The 24,627-nt window shown below is 44.0% G+C and overlaps 2 protein-coding genes across 5 annotated transcripts in view; one reads left to right on the plus strand and one right to left on the minus strand.

Moving 5' to 3' along the window:
- SLC45A2 (solute carrier family 45 member 2) overlaps positions 1-15,933 on the plus strand; it is a 28,861-nt gene extending 12,928 nt beyond the window's left edge. Inside the window, exons 4-8 of the mRNA XM_029941277.1 lie at positions 4,572-4,897; positions 9,590-9,733; positions 10,413-10,536; positions 13,870-14,084; positions 15,687-15,933. Coding sequence (XP_029797137.1) covers positions 4,572-4,897; positions 9,590-9,733; positions 10,413-10,536; positions 13,870-14,084; positions 15,687-15,908 — 1,031 coding nt within the window. The 3' untranslated portion in view covers positions 15,909-15,933. The remainder of the gene's footprint in view (positions 1-4,571; positions 4,898-9,589; positions 9,734-10,412; positions 10,537-13,869; positions 14,085-15,686) is intronic.
- A 1,115-nt stretch (positions 15,934-17,048) lies between these two features.
- On the minus strand, positions 17,049-22,793 carry RXFP3 (relaxin family peptide receptor 3). 4 transcript variants are annotated; one of them, XR_003909615.1, is made up of 2 exons: positions 20,062-22,793; positions 17,049-17,090 (listed from the first exon to the last, which is right to left on the minus strand). XR_003909615.1 is itself a non-coding variant. In XM_029941533.1 (1 exon), the coding sequence occupies exon 1, from the start codon at positions 22,144-22,146 to the stop codon at positions 20,758-20,760; it is 1,389 nt and encodes a 462-aa protein (XP_029797393.1). In that variant the 5' UTR covers positions 22,147-22,793; the 3' UTR covers positions 18,784-20,757. The 4 variants fall into 4 exon arrangements, 1 of the variants encoding a protein (XP_029797393.1); XR_003909616.1 differs by lacking the exon at positions 17,049-17,090 and having other exon boundaries at positions 18,784-20,286; positions 20,663-22,793; XR_003909614.1 differs by lacking the exon at positions 17,049-17,090 and having other exon boundaries at positions 18,784-20,484; positions 20,663-22,793.
- Between the last annotated feature and the right edge of the window lie 1,834 nt (positions 22,794-24,627).

Below are 24,627 nucleotides of genomic sequence, written 5' to 3' on the forward strand. Positions count from 1 at the left end.
ATGTCAGGTAAAGGTGGAGCAGGTTCATTGCACACTGCTCTCTGACCTGGCTGCACAGAGAGATGTTTGGACTAGCAGCACTGGTGCACAAGGGGAGCTTCAAAAGAATCCAGAACCTCAGGTCGCACCCTGAAGCTTTAAAATCAGAATCTGTGCTATAGATTGAATGTTTAAATGTATATGTTAAAAACCTAATACCCAATGTGATGGTATCAGGAGGTGGAGTCTTTAGAAGGTGATTTGGTCATGGGGCCTCATTCATGGAAATAGAGCTCTTAAAAAAGAGGCCCAATAAAGTTACTTCACCACTTATACCAAGATGGATTGCAGCAATAAGACAGGCACCAACAAGGAGCATGGCTCACCAGGCGCCCAATCTGCTGACGCCACAATTGTGAGGGTCCCAGCCGATACGACATGAGAAATAAATCTTGGTTGCTCATAAGCCACCCAGCTTCTGGCATTTATGTCACAACAACACAAACAGACCAAGACAATCTGCAGTTTAATAAGACATTCGTGTGATCCAGTACACATTACACTTTAAGAAGCACTGCTCTAGACTGATACTTTGTAAATCAGGCACATGCCATTGTTACTTTTTCCAGGTTTGGGATACATCTCTCTTCCATAATACTTGCTACTCACCACCCTCCAGGGACAGCATTAGGCCCAGGTCAGCCCCCAGAATCACCCCCAGATGCTAATCACTGGGCCTCGATGACCAAGTCTTGCAGCCAGCCTTAGGCAAGTTGTCAACCGAAGGCAGTAACTGTCTTCTCTCACTTGTGGGGAAGGCTTTGGAATTAGGGTTTCTATAGCAAGTCTGCAGGGCACTCATTTTGGGCCCTCATTCTGCCACTGTATGTGCCGGTAATTTACATATGTTGCCATGTTAGCCCTCACAAAACTCATGCAAGGAGGCCTCACCACCCCCATTTCTCAGAGGAGTAGTGCCCAAGATCACATGACTAGAAAGCACACAGAGCAGATTGAAATCAGGGAAAATTGCAAACCCCTTCTCGCCATGCTGTCTCCTGTCACTTAACCACTGTAGCCTATGGCTTTCAGATCAAATTCAACCAGAGGAGTTCCAAACATCCTCTGATCTATAAAATCTTTGAATCCATTAATATGTTGAACTCTTATGAACTTCATTGTTAATTAAGAGGAATCCTATAATAGTTATTAATCATCAACAATAATCAATAAAGATATTTGGGGTGTCTGGGTGGCCCAGCTGGTTAAGCATCTGACTTTGGCCCAGGCCATGATCTCATGGTTCGTGAGTTCGAGCCCTGTGTCAGGCTCTGTGCTGACAGAGTGGGGCCTGGAGCTCGCTTTGAGTTCTGTCTCTCTCTCTCTCCCTCTCTCTCTCTCTCTGCCCCTCCCTGCTTATGTTCTCTCTCAAAAATAAACATTAAAAAAATTTTTTTAATAAAAAAATCAGCATTATCTTGGTACCAGTAGCTAGGCACTGTTTAGTAACAAATAAATTCTTCAGAACTCTTCTATACTATTTTAATACCCAACTCACAGTTCTAGCATCATTTATTATAGTTTTTATATTATAGTTTATTTTTAATTTATTTTTATTTTTAAAACTTATTGTCAGGTTAGCTAACATACAGTTTATATAGTGTGCTCTCGGTTTTGGGGTAGATTCTTGTGATTCGTGGCTTACATACAACACCCAGTTCTCATCTCAACAAGTGCCCTCCTCAATTACAGCTTTGCTTTTTTTTAAGTGGCTCAGTTGGTTGGGTGTCCAACTTCAGCTCAGGTCATGATCTCATGGTCTGTGGGTTGAAGCTCCATGTCAGTCTCTGTGCTGACAGCATGGAGTCTGCTTGAGATTCTCTCTTTCTGCTCCTGTCCGGCTCTCTCTCTCTCTCAAAAATGAATAAACATTAAAAAATAATTAAAGTAGCTGTTTACTTACCTGCTTCTCCCACTTGGAACTTCCTTCTGGGGAAAAGTGGGTGGGGAGCCGTGTCTCATTTACATCCATATCCCCAGAAGCTAAGAGAGCCCTTTACATATATTTAGTCCTCACTAATATTTATTGAAGTACACAAAGCCAGCAGACATAACAAGAGACTAGGAAACCCTCCAACTGCAGGACTTGATCATTCTAATCAATATCTAATATCAATTCATTATTAGATTTATACCCATACATTTATATTCATAAAATAAAACCACCATTCTATTGCACAGTGGAAGGTTTATTTCACACATAAATTCTTTGATTTTTTTTTTAAGTTTACTTATTTATTTTGAGAGAGCAAGCACACACATGTGAGTGGGGGAGGGCAGAAAGAGAGAGAGAGAGAGAGAGAGAATCCCAAGCAGGCTCCACACTGCCAGAGTCTGATGCAGGGCTCACAGTCTTGAACTGTGAGATCATAACCTCAGCTGAACCCCAGAGTCAGATGCTTAACCCACTGAGCCACCCAAGTGCCCCACATATAAATTCTTTAAAATAGACAGGGGTCTTTTGCTTCAAATTTCCTTTGCTCAGTGGACTAGTAAGTATGAAGGAAAACGGCATAAATGACAGGAGAATTAAATGACAAATGACAACCATTGACCTGGCTACAAATCATAGTCTCAAAAAAGGAATAGTAAATTTTCCATAGAATTAATTAAGGACAGGTGTTCTCAACTGGAGGACATTTTGCTCCTAGACATTAGGCAATGTCTAAAGACATTTTCATTCTCATAGCAGGTGAAGTCATTGCTGGCATCTAGTAGGGAGAGGCCAGAGAGACTGCTAAACATTTTATGCATGGAACAGTCCTTCACAACAAAGAATCCTTCAGCCCAAATTTCAGTAGGGCCAAAATTGGGAAATTCTGATTTGCATAGGCCTGCAAATAGTGCTGAGAATTTAGTACATCTTTATTGGTTGATTGCTTGGCTCAGCACATGACCTCTGACACCAATGTCATCTCCATGATTGGATAAGGAGAGTCATTGTCTCATAGTGATCTAGAGGTACCACTTGTCCCAGACCGTACTCTGAATCACAAGTGTGGCTGGCCCAAGGGCCTCTCCTACCTCTCAAAGCCTGAGATCTACCATCTAGGACAAGTCACTGTGTGTGTGATTTATCTGTTTATGTATATACCCATCACCATGACTAGATCATATATTCTTGTTGGCAGGAGATGTAGAGTTTACTTTTTCACATCCATTTACCATAGTTTCCCATAATTCTGTCTTATAATGCTTTGGCACTCAGGACATGACAATGATGCTTTGTTTTTGGAATTCATTGGTTGAACGGTCAGTCATCTATAAATATCCTCTATAGTAAATTGCAACTAACCAGAATGTGGACTGACCAGAATCACCCCTTCTCCCACCATGTGGGATGAATTAGGAGTCATGGCGTTTGATGTTCAGATTTGTGTTCCTGGGATCAGGATTTATATTGGGTGTTCAGGGTTCGAGATAAAGAATTTCTTAAGTTCCATTTTCCTCCTTGATTCCCTGGTTGGTGAGGATATTGTCTTTCCCTGGGAAATAAAATGGAGACTTCACTCACCCAGGAAAAAACAAAAACAAAACTTTTCTGTCCAGGGAGATATTTGTGTTTGGTGAGACGTGGTGGGAGGCTGACATTTAAAGGGTTCTGACGGGTTGATCAGCCCTACACAAGTTTGCGATGTCGGTAGGAGGCATGTTTGGCACCCATTTCCTTATATCCCTGGGCACCCTCCACCTCTGGGGGGTGTCCCCCATCAGCCCTGCATTCTCAGGATCACTGACAACTCCACAAGGAACAAATATAGTGTCCTGCTCAGGTCAAGGACAATTTTATTTTAAAATCCAAAGAGAATGAATCACTACGAATAGGATTTCAATTATTATACCATTAAGGCAAGATAGATTTGGGGGAGTACTTTCTCAGTGTCCCTCAAATCCCACTGTTTTTAGCAAAAGCAGGTAGAAAAAGTAACAGAAAGACTTCAGGTCAAGGTCCTATGAGATGACAAAACAATTTTTAAAAATTCATATTTTAGCTTTGTTCTCTGTTCTGTGGCTATCAACTGGGAACAAGTTCCTTTAGCTTCTAATAAAGGAACGAAGACAGAGTATGAACTGTTTCATCTTTGCAAACTTGTATCATGCTAGGAAGCCTATTAATGGATAAATGACAATACAAATAATTTGATTACAGCCAGGGGTTGGTTTTCTCTGCGGCTCTTTATGGGCAGGGATTTTAGCTCCAAAGCAGTTTAGAGAGTGCAGTTTGGAAAGACCACGGGACTTCTGATGGGGTCAATATTTGTCTCTGGCACTAGTCCATTTTACTCTTTTATTATCATCCCTATATTATAAGTGAGGAAGTCCAAAGTCACAGCAAGTACATGCCAGAGGCGAGCCTTGAACCCAAGTTTCCTGGTTGCAGATGTTTTGGCTTCCTGCTGTGTTAACTCTCCATCATACCAGGCACCTCGGCTGTCTTCAGGCAGATTTCTTACTGAGGAGCAGGGTGCTGGGCACCATGGGAAGAGAAGGCAGTTTGCTAAATATGCTAATGCAGCTTTCTTGCTTTCCAGGTATCGGAGGTACCTTGGGTTACCTTTTGGGTGCCATCGACTGGGCCCATCTGGAGCTCGGAAGAATGCTGGGCACAGAATTCCAGGTCATGTTCTTCTTCTCTGCCTTGGTGCTCATTTTGTCTTTTATTATTCATCTCTGCAGTATCCCTGAAGCCCCACTTAGAGATGTTATAAAGGACATTCCCCCACAGCAAGGCCCCCAGGACTTTCCATTGTCATCAGACAAAATGTACCAGTATGGGTCTATTGAGAAAGCTAAAAGTGGTTATGTAAACCCAGAGCTGGCACTGCATGGGGAAAAAACCAAAAATCCTGCTCAACAGGTAAGATGCAAATTCTTTTTTCCTGGCTCAGGAAATATATCCTTGTTCTTACCCTTCTTTTTATTTTTTTATTATTCTTTGTTTTGTTAGCTTGTTTGATGTGAAGTCTTCTTGAACTCTTCAGTTCCCTATAGTGCTCATCCCTTTGAATTAAAACTTTGCACCTCAAAGAACTTTGCATTTGCCTCTGGTCTTCCTCTTACTCTTTTCAGAGCATCAAACTAGGGAAGATGAAACCAGTTTCAAAATGTTAGCCCATAAGAGAAGCCTGGAACCATCTTCAGGTCTCAAGAAATATCTTTACTTAGATTGGGATTCTAAATCTGTTCTTCTGAATGATAGCATCCCTGGGTTGGTAACTGGCTGGGTTGGGCATATTGCATTTGTATCTAATAAATGGATTTAAAAAAAATTTTAGACCATTTTCAGTGAACTAGTCAGTGAATTAATTAGTTTAAAACGTAAGGAAAATTCTACTAAATTACAGAGAAATGGGACTAGGGTAAGAGGAAATGGTTAGAGAGAGGAGGCTAGAACTATGCTGACTAATACATTGCTTATTCTTCCCATAAGGCTATTTAAGTTTGTATTAATTAAAATGAAATAAATTTAAATGTCAGTTCCTTAGTTGCCTTAGCCATGTTTCCAAGGCTTAATAGCCCCTTGGAACTAGGAGCTGCAGTACAAGACAATGTAGATATAGAGCATTTCCATCCTTGTAGAAAGTTCTATTGGACCACAATGACACACAGCTTCATCCTCCTTCATGCTGACTTTGATGGCAACATTTCAGGTATTGGCCTGAGGTTGTGGAAGACCTGGGTTTAAATTCTGATTTCTCTCTGGCTGACCTGATTTCTTCATTCAACAACCATCTAGCACTTGCTGTAAAGAGCCTAAAGATTAAAAGCACAGGTGTCCAAATCCTGCCTCTACCAGCTCTGGGTTGCATGACCTTGGGCATTTACATTTCTGTAAAATGAAAAAGTAATTCTATCTAGGGTTTTGTGCAGATGACATGAGAGCATCTGTGCAAAGTTACTTAACGTGGCTCCTACCACATGATGAGCTGTTTGGTAGAGGTACCTACTGTGAGCTGGCAGAATGCTGAGCCCTCCAGATACAAACAAACTTAATCTGTGCTCTAACAGACCTTTCAGACAAGCCCAGTGAATCTCATATCTATAAGCTTGACTTCTCTTGTTGGGTTGGACTATCTATATTCTAGGGTTATTGGGATGCTCAACTAAGATAAAGCATGAAAAGGTGCTTTTTAAGCTTTATCTAAGTCTGTAAGCATGTTATAGTCAGTATTCACTCAACAAACTACTTTGGTTAAAGAGTATACACAAAGCTCTTTATGAGGTATTTAGGGATCATAAAATTGACTAATGTCCCATCTTCATGCTCAAGAACTTAGCCATAATGCGGGGGGGGGGGGAGTAGTGGGTTATAATAAGCCACTTATACCAATACTTATTTTCTCAGGTAGAATATACTTAATTTACAAAATGAGAGTGACTGGGCCGTTTGAGAACTGGGATTATTTTTTTTTTAATGGTGAGAGATCTGAATTATCTCAGGATTCAAAATGGATCCCATAAAATCCATCTGCAATTCCTCCATGCCACCATTGCTTACTTCAGCATTTCAATAGTCTCCTTTTGAGACTTATGAAGTCCTCTCCCTACTGTTGCCTTTCTCATATATAAATTCACCACCACCCAATCTCCCCTTGACAAAGGAGCACAATACATGCAGTAGACTAACTCCCCAGGGCTCAGAATCATTGGAAGGGCTTCCTCAAGGGAACTGATGAGTCACAGAATAAGATGCCAGCTGAATTTTCATTCTGAGTTAAAATACCCAAAGAGCTTTGAATATTCACATTCCCAGCTTGTACAGAAATACTAGGCACAATTTGAAAGCTCATATTTATTTTTGGATGAAAGAAAATATTAGATTAACAATGAAAGTAGAATGAAAATTATGTATAAGGCAGAAACCTAAATTAATATTTGGAGTGAGGATGAATACTTGCTAGCCACCTTCACTTTTTTAAATTCTGTGGTTTTGGAAAGAAGAGAAGGAGAGTAAAAATAAATCACTTAGTCTGAGGCATGAAACCCAGGCTAGCTTATATTTTATTTTATTTATTTCTTCAGTAACCTCTATGTTCAGGCCTACAACCCTGAGATCAAGAGTCACATGCTCTACCGCCTGAGCCAGCCACGCACCCCTGGTGTCTCTTATTCTATACCTTTATCTTCTTCCTGTGGTCAGTAAAAAGTAACAATACTTCATTGAGTTTCTTTTACAGTAAACATTTATTTTGACAGTTACCATATTTTACATGCAAAAACAGTTATTTTTCCTAATTCCAAAGGAATGCCTATCCTTTTTAAATACTGATTATGTGCAGTCATCCCCAGTTAACTGGTTTCACTCACGTTCAGTTACCTGTGGTCAGCTGCCATCTGGTAGCAGATGATCCTTCTGACTTATTGTCAGGTCAGCAGTAGCCTTAATGCTATGTCACCACGCCTCACTTCATCTCATCACACAGACATTTTATCATCTCACATCATCACAAGAAGAGTGAGCACAACACAATATCATATTTTGGGAGCGAGAGACCACATCCACACAACTTTTATTAGAGTATATTATGATTGTTCTATTTCATTATTAGCTATTGTTGTTAATCTCTTACTGTGCCTAATTTATAAATTAAACATGATTATAGGTGCATATGTATAAGAAAAAACATAGTCTACAGGGTTCAGTCCTACGTGTGGTTCCAGGCATCTGCTGGGAGTCGTGGAATGTATTGCCGATGGATAAGGGTGGGGATGACTGTTGAAGAAAACCAGTTCAGTCATGGTCAGTTGGTTAAATACTACAAAACTGACAACTTAAACAATCAACTTATACAACAAACCTACAATGAGTAAATATAATTTTCCACAACAAAGAAGTAAAAAGTATTATCATATAAAGTGTAGAGTTATAAAAAGCAATATTTTGTTACAGTTAAAATAGAAATTCCCCAGAGACCATCTTATGAATAAACTAGCCAGGACTCAATTTCATTATGTCAAGATTCATACCAAATAAAAATCTGACCATAAAAACCCATCAGCCCATAATGATTGATGTTTGGAGTCTCCTTGTCTTCAGGGCAGCGGACTGCTCAGTATTCTCAAGGTTTCTTTCTTCTCTTACATAAAAAATGCTAAAGGTTGTTTTACTCTTTGTATTTTAAAATTGTTGTGTCACTAGTTCAAAATTTATCATTTTCTCAAGGCTTCTGATACAAAAAGAAAGTGTAGCCCCTGGCTTAAACATAATTTAAGTCTAAATTAAAGGATATGGGCATGTGTATTCAGTTTGTGTATGTGTGTGTGCATTATTTTTTTTTAATTTTAATGTGTATTTATTTTTGAGACAGAGACAGAGCATGAGCAGGGGAGGGGCAGAGAGAGAGACAGAGGGAGACACAGAACCCAACGCAGGCTCCAGGCTTCATGCTGTCAGCACAGAGCCTGACACGGGGCTTGAACTCACAGACTGTGAGATCATGATCTGAGCCAAAGTCAAACAGTCAACTGACTGAGCCACCCAGGCACCCCTTTGTGTATGTGTTCTATATTGTTTTAACTTCTGACTTCACATAGGACTCACTTATATGTGCTGGCTCATGGCAAGTTCCAGGGAAATAAACTGAAAAGAGATAGTTGGTCAAGAGCGGGGAGCTGTTTAGCTCTCTGTATTAGTTTTCTATTGCTACCAAGCTAATTACCACAGCTTGAGCAGCTTAGAGCCATATTTATTATCTCACAGTCCTGTAAATCAGAAGTCTGGGTAGGCTTCACTGGTTTCTCTGCTTAGGGTCTTACAAGGCTGAAATCAAGGTGTTGATGGAGGTGCATTTTCATCTGGAGGCTCAACTGGGGAAGAATCGGCTTCTGAGCCTAATTCAGGCAGAATTCCTTGTGGCTATAGGACTGAGGTGCTTGTGTTCTTGCTGACTGATGGCCGGAAGTAACTGTCATCTCCTACAGTCCACTCTCAGATCCCTTCTGTGTGGCCCCTTCTACCTTCAACGCCAGCACTGCTTGAAACACTGACTTCTCCAGCTCCCACCTGGAGAAAACTGTCTGCTTTTTAAAGGGCTCATGTGATTTGGTTAGGGTCACTCAGATAATCTTTCTTTTGATTAACTCAAAGTCAACAAGTTAGTAACGTTAATTATCTCTGCAAAATCCCTCTACCATGTAACATCGGGGAACAGAGATCATGGGGCCTATCACACTTTCAGAGTCAAGAAATCTAAGAATTATAATAATCTCAGGGCCAGCTTATATCTGTGAGCTCTGTCCTTGTGCAGCGGTTCTGTCATTCAAAGATAGAATGCTAGGTATCTCTTGCATGTTGGCCCAAAGCAAGCCCCATTTCCATTATCCTTAGGTCTCCAAAGCCTTATTCTGGACCCAAAATTGCTAAATATCTACACACATGAAACAGAACCCCTCCTAGAAGACCTCTCCATGGATACCTTGGTGCCATGCCCAGAAAGTGTGACCCTGGGGTAGTCAGCTGACAGATATGTAACATGGCTGTGTGCTCTGGATCACACAGCTGACTGCATGTCTGCACTGAAGGTCACACCTGTTTCATGTTTTCTTCCAGACTAGGAAGGCAATGACCATGAAGTCACTGCTGAGGGCGCTGGTGAATATGCCTCCCTACTACCGCTGCCTTTGCATCAGCCACCTCTTTGGATGGACTGCCTTCCTGTCTAACATGCTCTTCTTCACAGATTTTATGGGCCAGGTAATAAATGTGTGCCACACTCATTACTGGCACATTAATCCTTCATTCAGCACCTATTGAGTTTCTTCTGGGCCAACCCCTAAGATGGGCACAGTTAGAGTATAAGATGCAGTACTTTCAAAGAGCTGCTTTGTAGACAGGTACTAGAGGCAAGTTGCTACACCCTACACATCTCTATGGGACCAGTACTTGATCAAATAAAACAAAGAGGAAAGAATCAATGTGAGCTGCAGTGGTTATGACAGGCATAAGAAAGGAGGCACAGTATGATCCAGGCCTTGAAAGGTGAATAGGAGTTGGAGAAATAGAGAATAGGGAGAAAACATTTCAAGCAGGAATAGGAATGGCATGTGCAGAGATGAGCCAGGAGCCTGTTGGCTATACCAGAAGGGGGGCAGGGTTGTCTAAGTCAGATGGAGGCCAGATGTTACAAAGGAAGGGTGTTGACCCAGGGAGATGTTGTTTAGACTTAATGGCATTAAGAATTCCTGATGGTCCTTAAGTAGAGGTGTAAAAGGATGAAAGGGGTGATGTGGTCATGGGAGAATGAGCTCAGTGTCCTGGGAAGGGCCCTTTGGGCAGGGACTGTCACTCCCTAAAGATGGAGAAGCAGAGCACGTGGAAAAGGGTCCCTACCACACTGCATTTGCATTTCAACAGTCCCAAATCTCTCTTTCAGATTGTGTACCAAGGGGATCCCTATGCTGCACACAATTCCACAGAGTTTCTCATCTACCAAAGAGGGGTCGAGGTTGGATGTTGGGGCTTGTGTCTCAATTCCATGTTTTCCTCACTTTATTCTTGTAAGTCTCTTCTTCCTGGGGGTATCTTCTAAAGGGCTCTGGTCTGGCAGAATCTTGGATTTTATATTTCTATATTTATTTTTCCTCTTTAAAATGCCAGATTCATGATAAATATATGGGCATCAGGAAAGACTAGTCCCTTAGAAAGGACTACATGAAGAATCCTTTTCCATACTGAATTCTATGTTATTTTCCTCATTGATCACTTTTTTCCTTGGACTCTATGAGACCCTGATCAAAGTTCCCTGGGAAATAAAAGGAAATCTTGTAAACAAGATGGCGAAGTATTGGATGGACAAGGGCTAGAGTCCCAGCAGAGTGTATTGATTAGTCTTTACTAGAGTAAGATCACATGGTAGAATTTCACGGATATGCTTATTAGAACTGTAGATGACAGAGCACAGGAGGGATGGTTAATATGCTGGTGACAGAATTAATGCATAATGACCTTAGCCCAGGTAGGCAGGGTACTGTGTCACAGGAGCACTGTTCAAGGATTGAAGATGACAACTTTCTTAGGTACCAGCTTTCCACAGGGACTGGAGTCCATTAACCCCCCTTTGCTAAGTTCCAGCTGAAAGGACACTGCAAACAAAGAGATCTGTGATTGGGCTCAAACAATCCCAAACTAATGTATTATAACCCTAGCCTCATTTGGGGCCTGCCGATGTGTATGGAAATCTCTAAGCTCTGTATACATTGAATTAAGTGAAATAACCTGATAAAATGTATGCTGGTCCCCCATTTGGAGTAGAAATTGGGCTTCTAATAATAATGGAAACTCCTCCTGGATTGTGGGGTAATAGCCAGTCCCCAGCTTGGAGTTCTAGGCTTTGGGCAGACCCAGGGGACAGCAGGGTTATGGCCCAGGTGGGAGAGCGTGAAGTGATGGAGGACAATCCCTGTTCCCATTCTCAGGGGCACTCCTCCTGCCACTGAAGTGTGCTTCCTGAGAGGGAAGAGACTGAATGTGTATAATGACATCTGATCTGGCCTACAATTAGCCATAGCACATTAGGAAACCTGCTTCAAGATCAAAAAATCTCTTCAAAATATAGCCAGGAGACCTAATACAAACATATAAGGAATGCATAAGCCCCATGCCCATGAAACCTTAAAATTTATTACTTTAAAATTTATAATAACCAAGTAAGGGTGGCTTACACCTTATGCTTCTTTAGCAAAACTCCTTGTTTCTCCTTTAGGGTGAATGAACTAAGAAAATTCCAGGAGGAAGATTTCAAGTATTTAAAATAGAATTAGAGAATAGTAGACTAAAAGGGTCTTAGTAAGTTATTCATCTTAATCCCTTGTGCTACCAAGAGGTGGGGGGGGCTATTTAAACCACCCTCATTCTTGTAACAGGAACTAATTTTTCCACAAGTAATTAGCATTTTAGTTTTGTGTCAATTGAAAATACTTTTTTCCTCAAAGAATCCCTACTAAGGACCATTCTATTAGGAACTAGTCTTAGGCACTTGAAAACTAAAATGCATGTTATTTTTTAGGCCCTTTTGAGTTAAAGGCTCTGTGTACCATAAACAATTATTTGAATAGTTTTTCAAAGTTATATCAATGTATAAATCTATGGGATCTCTCTTGAATTAGAACTAAAATTTTATTTATAAAATACCAACCAGCCCTTGAGGATTTTCAGGGGTTCTGCATGACCATAAGATAAAATCAGTCTTCAGCCTGGCATTCCATGATTTTCAGTTTGGTCTGGTTCACACCTTGACCTATGTCACTCCCACACAGATTCACTTCCCCTGAAGACTCACTACGCATACTTTCTCAGCTCTGTGTATTTCCTATTGCTTTTAGTTTCTCCTTCTACCAGATGTTCTTTCTAATTCCACATCTAGACAACTGCTATGCCTGCTTTTAGACTCAGCTCCATATGACCTTGTCTGTTAAATCTTGCAAGTTCTTTCCCTCTGTACTCCAGCCCACCCTGGGCAAAATCAATAATTTCCTTTACTTCCAGAATACATCCTGTTTTTTGGATGCATCATTTAACATCAGATGCAGACCCAGAATTTCTATTGAGATGGAGTTTAGCAGGGCATTCTGGCTGCTGGGGTGGAGGGTGAGGAATGGTATTTTCGGGTTCCTTTTACATAGCAAGCACATGTAGACCCATGAAAACAGCAATATTAAATACTGAAATATAGCCATTTTTTCACTTTCTTTTTTACATAGCTATTCCTAATCTATACGTTCCCTATCTCTTCTCTCCCCCTCCTACAGAACACAGAAATCTAGGGGATGAAGGATAGAGATCTCAGGTGTGTCTATTCAAGAACGAAAATTTCCATTATCTGTCCAAATAATTGTTGGACTTACATCACTGAGACACCCAGGCACCCCCATACAACATTTTAAAACATAATTTGGCATTTTTAAAAATGAACCCTACTAATCTACTACAATACATCAATGAGCAAGCCAAGTTTACCTACTGGGAGGGGAACCACATTAAGAGACAACCATCTTCAGCCAAGCCTGTATTTGTTGAAGCAATGATAATCACCATTAGCCAGATGTCTTCTCTGTGCTTGGCATTGAGCTGAATGATGTCATTAGCACCAGATCTCATTTGATCCTGATGGCAACTTCAAAAAGTGTTTTATTAGTCTGATTATTTTTTAAATGAGGAAGTTGAGGTTTTGAGAAGTTAAGGAAATGGCTGGAGAGTGAGGGAGCCAGCAATGGGGAGGTGCTGGGTATAGTGAGAGCCCCTCACCAGCCTGGGAAGTGTTGGCAAGTCAGGGAACCTGTCTTTAGAAAGGGCATCCTTCACATCCTTCTCAGGTATGCAGGTGGCATTCAGATGGGAGTGAAGGGACCAGATGACTTTGGATCATTCTTTAAATTTGGTTGTTTCAGTTTCCTCCAGTCTGACTTGGGGGAAGGGGCCAAGACCTCAGTCGTTGTTTGTATCCTGTTAGGCTAGACTCCTCTGAACCAGAAGGACCCCACTTTTCTTCCGGGTCTTGGATCCCCACAGTCCAATAGCCAAAGTGGGCTTTGCCACTTTTTTTTTGCATTCTGTTGCTATTCAGCTGCCCGGCTAAACAGCACCTGGTCCTTCCTTGTGGAAAAGAAAATCAACCTAGCAAGGCAATTTCCAGCTCTTCTGTATGCACAGAATTTAAGACTGATTCCAAAAGCCAGCTGTTTTTAAGCACAGATAAGGAGGTTCTTTTGTTTTTGACTCAGTATCAGAGGAAGGCTCCTAAAAAGTGAATCTTCAAAAGAAAGGATTGTCTAAAATGATCAAATGTTGTGAGGCATTGCCTGCCGTAATTTCTCCCTTTCTTTTCCCCACAGACTTTCAGAAGTCTTTGGTATCCTACATCGGATTAAAGGGTCTTTACTTCCTGGGGTATTTGCTATTTGGCCTGGGGACAGGATTTATTGGGCTTTTCCCGAATGTCTACTCCACCCTGGCTCTGTGTACCTTGTTTGGCGTGATGTCCAGCACTCTGTACACGGTGCCCTTTAACCTCATTGCCAAGTACCACCGCGAGGAGCAAGAGGAGAAGGTGCGTCCTTGAACCTCACCTGCAGGCTGGGGGGATTTGGTAGGAAAGTGTAGGGCAGGTCTGGAAGATAAGGGTTTTAAAACCCTTAAAGCTCTAAAATGCCCAGCCAAATGTAATGATGGTCTTGCCAAAGCATGACCACCTTCCTAGCCCACACCCTCCTCCTCACTCTGAAGCCCTGTGTACCTGGGGAGCAGGAGAGCAGGTGCTGTTACCCTCATTTATCTGATTAAGAAAAGGGGGCTTGGAAATGCTGAGAAAACAGACACAAAGAAGGGGACCCCAGGGAATTCTGACAACAGCTCCAATGTCCAGTGCTCCTGCAGCACTTCTGGGCCCCCCACTCTCAATGACTACAATGGTGGAGTTATTGATTAAAGGTAGGAAATTCCCAGCCCACATTTCCCTTGGAGTCCAGGTGATAGTAAGTCAGACCCTGTGCACAGGGAGGAAAGCTGGGGTTGCGTGTGCTCACCCCCCAGCTGCGTCTAGGGAGGCCTGCCCTTCTCTGTCTCAGAGCTCAGGCTGGAGGGGAAGACACCAAGCTGCCCTAAGAGAGCAGTAGGTGAGGTATTTCTGCTTTAAGATTACCATGTCTTCTTCTCAAAATATGTCACTTTTTCTCCATGAGAAGAGACTTACATTTCCTTACCTGGACTAGTGATATAAAAGCTAAAGAGATAACTTCAAGCTTAGTCCATCCCAGCACGAAGCTGCAAAAACACTGAATACGTTTATGTGACCGCAATCTCCATCTTCTTCTCTACTATTTGATATGACTAATGCCACTGGGCAGAGCTGTGTTAGGAGTTAAAAGCTTCCAAACACGAGTCCGTGGCTGGCCTCTTCTTCTGGCAAACATTGTCACTAACGTATTAATGCACGCAAGGGTTTTGCTGTTAAAGAGACAGTTATTAAGAACATTATCAACCAATTCAGACCACATATCAACCATATTGGAAGGTCTTGAAAGGTTTAATTGTTGGATTTTTTTAAGATCTAGGATTAATATGCTTCTAAATATATTTGAACTTTTAACAACAAGGAGGCAAAGGAAGGGGCTATGTATTGAGTTTCCATACATTTTATTATTGACTTCTTAGGAAGAGATAATTTTGCATGTATTAATCATTTAACCTTCATGGGCACTAACGGGAATTTAAGACTCTGTGGCAGGTAGGAAAAACAGCCTCAGGCGGGTGTGTGGAGCTTTTTGGCTTAAATCAGGGATTGGCAAACTATGCCTCCTTGGCCAGATGTGGCCTGCCCCCTGTTTTTCTATAGCCCATGAGCTAAGAATTCTCTTGATATTTTTAAATGGTTTTCTAAAACAAAAATCAGTACAGGATACCATTTGTGACAAGTGAAAATTATATGAAATTCAAATACCAATGTCCATCAAGTTATACTGGAACACCAACTCATGTGTTTACTGGAGCTGCTTTCATGCTACAATGGTGGAATTGTGTCCTTGCAACCAAGACCATGGAAACCACAAGCTGAAAATGCTCACTACCTAGCTCTTCACGGAAATAGCGTCCTGCCATCTGCCCTAAAGTACTGTTTGCGTAGATTAAACGTGTTCCTGTGTTTCCCTTGCAGAGACTGCTAGCTGGGGAAGAGAACCTGGATGGCAGAGAGAGAGGGCAGGGCCTGGACTGCGCCGTGCTCACCTGCATGGTACAGCTGGCTCAGATCCTGGTTGGAGGTGGCCTGGGCTTTCTGGTCAACAAGGCCGGGAGCGTCATCGTGGTGATCACAGCCTCTGTGGTGTCACTGATCGGCTGCTGCTTTGTGGTTCTCTTTGTTAGATATGTGGATTAGGTCAATAAAGAGACATCATCCTTCATCTCTTACACAGTGAAGCGCGTGGTAAGAAATTGGTCTTTCCTCTGGCTCCGCAGTTTTGGGGTCTGCCCCTTGGATGCCCCGCACTATGACTTCAGGTAGAGCTATCTGCCTGCACCCCACTTTCTGCCAGAACTCTGCACAGCTGTTAGGCATCACCCATCTTGGGAAAGACAGGGCTCTGCTTCCATTCACTTGTGGCAAAGGTGAATTGTGGGCGACAGCACCTCTGTGCGCCTTCCTACCGCATCTCAGGGCACTTCAGGCCTTGATAAAACTCGAAAAGCAGGCTGGTTTTACACACGACAATTGTGTTTACTCTATCATGTGTTTTCTTTTTCTTAACCAGAGGTCCATATTTAATCAGAGGGTCATATTTTTCATTACTTCACCAATAGTCAAAACATTAATGATGATTTATGATATTAATTTACTCATATTTAACTCATATTTCATTTACTCATACAGACAGCCCCTGGCTTACAATACAATGGTTTGAATTACAATTCTTTTCAAATTTTTACTTAATGTTAGTTGGAAAGCAGTGCACGTTCAGTAGAAAGCATACTTCAGATTGTGAATTTTGATCTTTCTGGGTGATATGTGGTATGATCCTCTCTTCGAGGCCGGCCAGCGGCACCCACAGCTCCCAGTCAGCCTCACCACCACAAGGGTGAACAACTGTCCACTGTCCACCATTCTGTCACCATACAGCTCTGCAGGTTTTTCTTTTTCATTTTATTTTTTTTCATTTTCAGTATAGTATTCAATAAATGACATGAGATTGTCAACCCTCAAAACCACTCCATCTTCCCCAGTCTTCCCTCCTCCCTCTCCCTCTCACATTATCCATCTTAGAGCAGCAGGTCATGACTGACTCAGAGGAGTGATCAGGACTCCCTACCCCATACTGTGGGATGATGATGAGCAAATGCTCAGAGGACCCCATGTGACCCAGTAGCCTGTATTATAAAAGGAACACCTCCCTTGGTTTACCTACCTCTCCTTGACCTCTTCAAGGTTTAAAAACAGAATTATTTGCAGACTTTAATGTTTATTTCCTGATCACTTCTCCAATGACTGTTCTGGTGATTGAAGATGTTGAAATCAATGAATGGGTGAGCTAGGAAGGCAGCCTGCAGTTAAGGACCATTTTACCTGGACACCAAGAAATTGAAAGTAGTCATCTCTGGCCAACCACAGGGCATGGTCTTTATTATAAATGAAGCTCCTTTCAGCTGGAGGACTGGACAGACTGTGGGGTTGAAGAGAGGAGCTAGAGCGTGCCTTCACCGCCACCCCTGAGCCCCCTTGCACACACGCACTCACACACACACTTAGATATTCAAACACTCTGCTCTAGTAACTTGATTCCACTGAGGTTTGAATGAGTGGATAGAATCCAATTTTAAAAGCCTTTACCTACCTTAAGGCACTCAAGTACTTGTTCTCAGTATACCAATGACATGTTCTCTCTGGGACAAAAATGTTCCATTCCCAGACAAATCAAGCAAATGCAGGGACACCTAAATTCTGAAGAGAAATCCCAGGAAATCCCGTAGGAGAGAGGGAAGCCAAACTGCTTCGCTTCCTGCTTCCCTCACCATGCAACTGGCATTCCCATCTCAAACCTTTAATCACTGCTTTCCGTCAGCTGCAAACGTCCTGTGTCCCCACCACCTGTCTAAATTGCCATTCCTGCCCGTCTAAATGGGAACCATATTTCTAGGTGCATCTCATGTACCATTTTGGTGAGGAAGTCTCTGATTCTCAGCAGAAGCAAGCTTCTCATCCCCTGTATTCCCTCAGCACTTTCTTTTAGCCTTACCATGACATTCAACTCACTGTTCCATGACCTAGTTGCCTTGCATACATGGCTGTGTCTCCTAAACATACAAGTCTGTAATGTGTCTAGTTGATGTGTGTGATCTCAGCACCCAGTACAGGGCTTAGCACACAACTGGCACTCAAAAAAACAAAATAAATCTGGCCATTTCCTGGTTTATTTATTTATTTTTTGTCTTTGTGGTATATAGAAGTCATAGTCTTTGCTCTCTTTAGCCATGTTCTCAGAAGCCTCAAGTTTGGATGGAGACAAGTTGATTCTCTTTGCAAAGTTCTTTCATAAAGGCCTTGCCCTTAGCCCCTTCTGTTTTTCTAGGGCCCATCATAGCAGAAGTACACCCTTCAACATACTTTCCTAAAATCCCCGAGCTACCAACCCAGTATTTTATTCCCAAAATTGAAACGGCAATTTCCTTTAATAAAGAGAATCTCTCATGAGAGTCTAATATCAACATCACACATGGATATGCCACCATGCTACTACTGTTTGTTCCTTCTGGGTGCTTGTTGCTTGGTTATTTTTGGTTTTGGGGACTCAGAGGGGGTTGCAGTTCAGTTTTTATTAGCCTGATTGCTATTCAATATCAGTATTAATATTTTTTCTTTGTGAAGGGCAGAGAAAGACTAATTTGACTACTTTATTTATTTATTTATTCATTCATTCATTTATGTAGACTATACCCCAGATAGGGCTTGAACTTAACAACCCAGAGATCAAGAGTCACATGCTCTATCCACTGAGCCAGCCAGGTATTCCTATTTGACTGCTGTAAAACAAAAGCATTACTCGGTTTTCTTTAAAAAAAAAAAAAAAAGCAAATTCTCAAGACTGCTCAGGATTGAGGAGATCAGGCAGCTTTTTTTTTTTATTTTTTAATGTTTCTTATTTATTTTTGAGAGACAGTGCAAGCAGGGGAGGGTCAGAGAGAGAGGGAGACACAGAATCTGAAGCAGGCTCCAGGCTCTGAGCTAGCTGTCAGCACAGAGCCCGACACGGGGCTCGAACCCATGAACCGTGAGATCATGACCTGAGCCGAAGCCAGACGCTTAACCGGCTGAGCCACCCAGGCACCCCAAGCAGCTTTTGTTTTTGTGGCAAAGCTACGAATGCTTAGGTATTGCGTTGTGTTGTGTTACAGAAAGCAGGATAAAAGATGTTAGGGCCGCTCACACTGACCCTGACAGTACAGGACACTCCCAACAAAAATACAAAAAGAGTTACAGTTTGAGAGGCCATTTAATCAGGCAGGTTTGTGTAATGATTATTTATTATAAAGGAACCACAACAACAGATGCCCAAGTTGCCAGGTTATTTTTTTTTAACCCCAAACTAGATCACCAAAGAGAACAGTAGCACCTGTGTCAAAACTGGCAGTTGGATGGGTAGGCTGATCTTTGATCCCCATGCTCTAAGCAGCCTCAAGAAAGGACTAAATTGCTGTGACCAGAACAGAATTGTCTTAAGAAATGTGTCATTCTTCAGAAATGATCCCATAGATTGCCTGGTGGTTAAGTAAAAATTAGTAATTCATGCTCCCCATGCAGAGCATTCCTTAGAATACATGAAACTTGGTTAAGGTACTATCCTAGGGAAGTCTTCCTCCCCACCTTGTCTCCTCAGTATTATGAGAAAGAGAGAAACCCACACCGGAAATTGTGGCCATCCCCTCAGAATAGGCTCTCTGTACTCTCTTCCCTTCAGGACAGATTTTACTTGAGTCTTCCATTTGCTTTCCTACCCCATGCCTCTTGTTGAAATCTGGTTCTAGGGGGTTGGTTTCCAGGAGTCCCTCTCCCCGACCCCCCATTTCTACAACATCTCTTAGTTTTCAGTCCTAAACCTACAAAACCCGTGGTGGTGCCATCCCTCTACTGGCTGGTCCAGAGCCTCTGTCAAACAGGCATTCCGGAGTCCCAAAGAGTGAGGGGGGAGAGGCTACAGAAAAGCCTCCACTCCCAGGAGCGTGTCCATTCAGATCTTTTCAAGTTGCTCCAGGGCACAGCTCACCTGCAGGGCGCAGAAAGGAGCACACAGAGTTTCGGGGCACCCACACCGCTCCCGGGGAAATGGAAGGTTCAGGCTTCCAGCCCCGAGCGCACTCTTTTCCTGCTGGGTTACTAAGTGAGCACGTGAGCTCCCCCTTTCCTTTAAAGGCGAGAGCCTGAAAAGGTCTCAGTTCAGTCTCTCTAATCACAATGCATCCGCTCCCTCCCTCAGTGACGCCGATCCCCAGGGAATCGCTCACAGCTCTTGGAGACAATTATTTTGCGCCTCGGGTGATACCTGAGCGCAGAGTCGCAGCCGGGCTCCCGAGTACCCAACTGGCCTTGGCCGCGATGATAAATGATAACAATGACCTCATTGGAGATGCCTCTCTCGCGGCGCATTTCTCTTGAATGCGGATGAAGACTGTCACTACTTTCTTCCAACTCCGAAAAAGTTTCTTATTCCCAAACTAGGCTCTCTGCGCAGCCACGCGGCGGTCAGATGGCGCTGCGGCGGTCTCGCCTGCGGAGGCGCAGAGGAAAGGTTTTGTAGGAAATTCCCCCAGTAGCACGCACCTTGAGGACCCTTCCAAGAGCTCCATAAAGGTCGCTGAAGAAATGTGCTCAATTGCGCACCATTCGGCTAAGCCCCACTTCCTCGTGCCCCAATTTCTCTGCATTCCTGAGTCCGTTCTCCGGTTAAGAGCCCAATGTTGACAGCCTAAGGAGAGAAGGGTGCGCAAACTGGTGGCATGGCCCTGCGACGCAGGCCTCGGTCCCTCTGCCAGCTTCTCCTTTCCACCGGGTTTGGAGGCCTTCCCTCCCCGGAGACAGTCCCCCTCCCCTCGTCTTTTCAGTGGCGGCTCCTTTGCGCCTCTCCTCAGCCTCATCCCGCTTACCTCTAGATCCTGTGGGGCCCCGGCATCTCCTAACCGGCTTTCTCTTTCCGCACTCGGGGAGGCCACTTTGCTGTGACTGCGCTCCCAGGGCGGAGTCAGTAGGCGGAGCTGCTGGGCAGCAGGTCGTAGCGCCCCCCACTGTAGACCACCACGCCAGGCGGGTAGTAGACCAGGTCAGGCTCCGCGGTCGGGTGGAGAGGTGCCAGGGCCTGCAGCCCCTGATCTTCGGGCTCTGGCTTGGTGGTGGCGGTGAAAGGGCGCATGCTTGTGAGAGAAGGCGACGCGATGCGCCACAGCAGACTCTTGAGCGCTTTGCGGAACTCGCGGCGTACGAGGCAGTAGAGGACGGGGTTGAGACAGCTGTTGGAATGAGCCAGGCACACACTCACCGGGAACGCGTATACCTGGCAAAGGAAATACTCTTGGCTGAAGGGCACCGCGTTGAACTTGATGAGGATGCTCCAGGTGGTGAGGGCCTGGTTGGGTAGCCAACACAAGAAGAAGGATAGGACCACGATGGTCACTGATTTGGTGACTTTGGACCGTCTCCGGGCGCTGGCTGCGGCCAAGCTGCCCCGGGCAGCTGAGGCCCCTCCTTCGGTCCCCGCCACCCGGCGATCGGAGATGAAGCGCACCAGCAGTAGATAGCACAGGCTGATGATACACAGCGGCAGCACGAAGCCTAGCAGCACCTTCTGCAAGTGGTAGAGGCCCAGCCAGAACTGTCTGTCGCCACCCAGCAACTTGTCCGGGAAGCGCACCAGGCACAGCTCCTCGTCCATCACCTTGATAGTGGTGGAGAAGATGGCATTGGGCAGCGAAGCCAGCGCGGCGGAGGCCCAGATCAATACGCACAGTGCTTTGGCTGAGAAGCAGCAGCTGCCCCCCAAACTTTTGCCGCAGCAGTCGCACCGGCCGTGTCCTCGGGTCCTGTGGTTCTTAAGAGCCGAGGCCACCGAGTGGTAGCGTGCCACGCTCATAGAGGTGAGGAAGAAGACGCTGGCATACATGTTCATGGACGTTACTATGGATACGATCTTACATATGGCCTTGCCGAAAGGCCATTTGAAGTCCAGAGCGTTTTCCACCGCCCAGAAGGGCAGGGTGAGTACGAATTGAAAGTCCGTCAGCGCCAGGTTGGTGACGAAGAGGTTGATGGAGGACTTGCGCCACCCCTGCTTACTCTTCATCAGGTAGAGCACCAGCAGGTTGCCGGTCAGCCCTAGCGCGCAAACCACCCAGTACACCACGCTGATGAGGACTCGCACCTGGGCCTCGGTGTCTGCGCTTTCCGTCCCGCCGGTGCCCGGGGGATGCCCGAGCGCTGCGCCATCAGGCAACTCTAGCCCCAGATCCCACCACAGGTCCTGGAGCTGCAGTGACGCGTTGCCGCTGGTGTTGGCCTCCTGCAGAAAGTACGGGATCATACTGAAGAGTTTTGCGAGCTCGTCTCCGCCAGCCTCCTTATTCATGGTGACTGTCATGGCTGCAGCGACCACCTGCAAGCGCAGGTGCCTCTAGGTCATGTTCCAGGAGGACTTCAAGACCTAAGCGAGTCCAGCTCGCTGGGGGTGCTGTCCCTGCGACGGCACAAGGCGTGCATGGGAGCTTTCAAAGGAGCAGTTGTACATAGCTCTTGGGTATTGGGTGCCAAAAGCTTCTCTGGCGCGCGGCGGCTTTGGGGCGCGAGAGTTACGCTCCGCGTCTGTTCTGGAGCGGAGTTCTAGAACTAAGCATCGCGGTTCCGAGGGCGAGCGGTGGGCATCCGAGGGTTCTCTGGCTGAGGTCGGATTCTCCCGGTCCTTGTACGATCCACTGCGTTCCCCCACTCCGTTTCTATATGGGCACTAGCCTATGCTTATCTCGCGGCTCAGGACCTCTACTGGGGACCCGCTCCTTCTCTTTCAAATACCTTTGTCGGTTTCCTCTGCTGCTGCTGCTGCTCCTGCTGCTGCTGCTGCTGCTGCTGCTTGGATGAGGTTTCTGTCCTTTGAGAGGAAAAAGAGAGATAAGAGGGTTCCATCTATCTCGCTCTGACTCTCTGGAGGTCTTTCGAAGTCGTCCTCCCAGCCTTGCGCCTCCATCTCTCCGCTGTGGTCAACTCCCAGTGAGTTGCCCGCCGCCGTCACTGGAATTCTATTAGCGCCCGCAAAACCTGGGCTGCGGGCTCCCAGAGAGCATGCGTAAACCCCGCGCCAGATGAGGGGGCGCTTTCCGAGGTGCTGAACTTCGCCACGCCCGCCGAGAGGAGGAGGAAGCGGTGGGCAGCAGGCAGAGCCCACCAGCCAATTCTCCTTTCCCTATTCGAAGTTTCAGAAGGAGATGGTTGTAATCCTTTACTTTCCTATGTTGCCGGAGAAAGTTGAATTTAATTTGGATTCCTTTTTCTTGCTTATTCCCAAACATAACTACAGGTATTAGAATTTTTTTTCTTTCTTTCTTACTCCCACTTTATCTTTGAAATGAATCCTATTCCATGAAAGATGGTTCTAAAACTTCAAGACCTCCTACCCGTTTTTATTTTTAAAAGCAATGACAGTGGTCTCTTTTCATGCCCAGACCACAAGTCGGATGATGGGATTTTAATGAATACACGAACACAAATTCCACTTCCCCTTCTTTAATTATCTAACCACTTTACTTGATGTCCATGATTGTCAGGATTTTCAAGGCTTCTTCATATAGCAGAACTATAGGTTCAAGTGTTGCCTTTTGTATGTACTAAGAACTGAAGTTAGACAGAAAATACATAATTGGTGAGCTGACTTAACAGACACTAGATACCTCTTGTCCAGCTCTCAGCCCAAAGCTCTTTCACGAATTACTTACTCACATACATTCTCTTTACCTTGATCCAGTTGGAATAGGGAATTCTATGAGGTTGTTTTTGGACCACTAGCCCCTTACTTTCACTACATTTATAATCAAAAGTCTTTAGCAGGTGTTTTCCAGACCAAGGGAAGTAAATGCTAAGGAATCTTTGAAATTACTTTGGACAAGGGAAACCAGTGTAAACCATCTGAATTACTTCTCTAATCACAGCTTGTTTAAGTGCCAGCTCAACTGCTCAATGTAAATTATAATTTTTAGGATGAATTTGGGAAATTTGAAATGTTTTTCTCACTGTCCCCAACTAAAGTGATACAAAAATATCTTAAGCATAACTGTTGTCTCTCTTGCGGAGTTCATGACTTTACTTACGATCAAGAGGATGTGACTTTAAAGCAGCAAAGATAGTAAAATACTTAGTTAAAAAAGAAATGTGGTACCCAAAACATACGAAAGGAAATTGAAACAATCTGGATTCCAAAGCAAGAACGCAGTTCCAAGCAGAGAACATGTTTCACTATGCACTCTGGACTTCTCCACTTGCTGGCTAGAGGGCGTCAGGGCTTTAGTAAAAAACAAACCAAAACCAACCATCCTCAAGCAGTTCTCATCTGGAGAAGTTCAGCCCAGCTCTGATTATTGCTCCCAATTCATGGGTTGCCTCTGTGGACACCTCTTATCTCTGTTTTAGTATTTCATCTTTAAGCTCACTTTTCACTTCATGTTGTACTAATTCTTTCTCGATCAATTGTTTATCTCTCCTTTATTTAAAAAAAGTTAAAAAAATATTTCAAGCTGCTGTTGAGAAACGAGGAAGCCTATGACATATCCTGACAACCTTTTGCCTTAGTTTTCACATCTGTACATGGAAGGAATTATAGTTTTTCGATATTCTGAGGATAGGTGCTAAGTAGGTGACATCAGAGTCAGGTGGGGAGCTTGCTAAATATAAGTTGCAACTCTCCTCCCTGCCCCATCTGGCCCAGAGATTCTGATTCTTGGTGGATTTGGAAAAGGACCCAAGACTGTACATTTTTAAAGTTTGTTTTTATTTATTTTGAGACTGAGATAGAGAATAAGTGGGGGAGGGACAGAGAGAAAGAGGGAGACCAAATCCTAGACAGGCTCCAAGATGT

The sequence above is a fragment of the Suricata suricatta genome, chromosome 6 (genome assembly GCF_006229205.1).
Source record: "Suricata suricatta isolate VVHF042 chromosome 6, meerkat_22Aug2017_6uvM2_HiC, whole genome shotgun sequence".
In the NCBI taxonomy this organism is placed as follows: Eukaryota; Metazoa; Chordata; class Mammalia; order Carnivora; family Herpestidae; genus Suricata; species Suricata suricatta.

Excerpts from the sequence above, each read along its gene's own strand:
- RXFP3 (XM_029941533.1), bottom strand. The coding sequence starts at position 22,146 with ATGACAGTCACCATGAATAAGGAGGCTGGCGGAGACGAGCTCGCAAAA.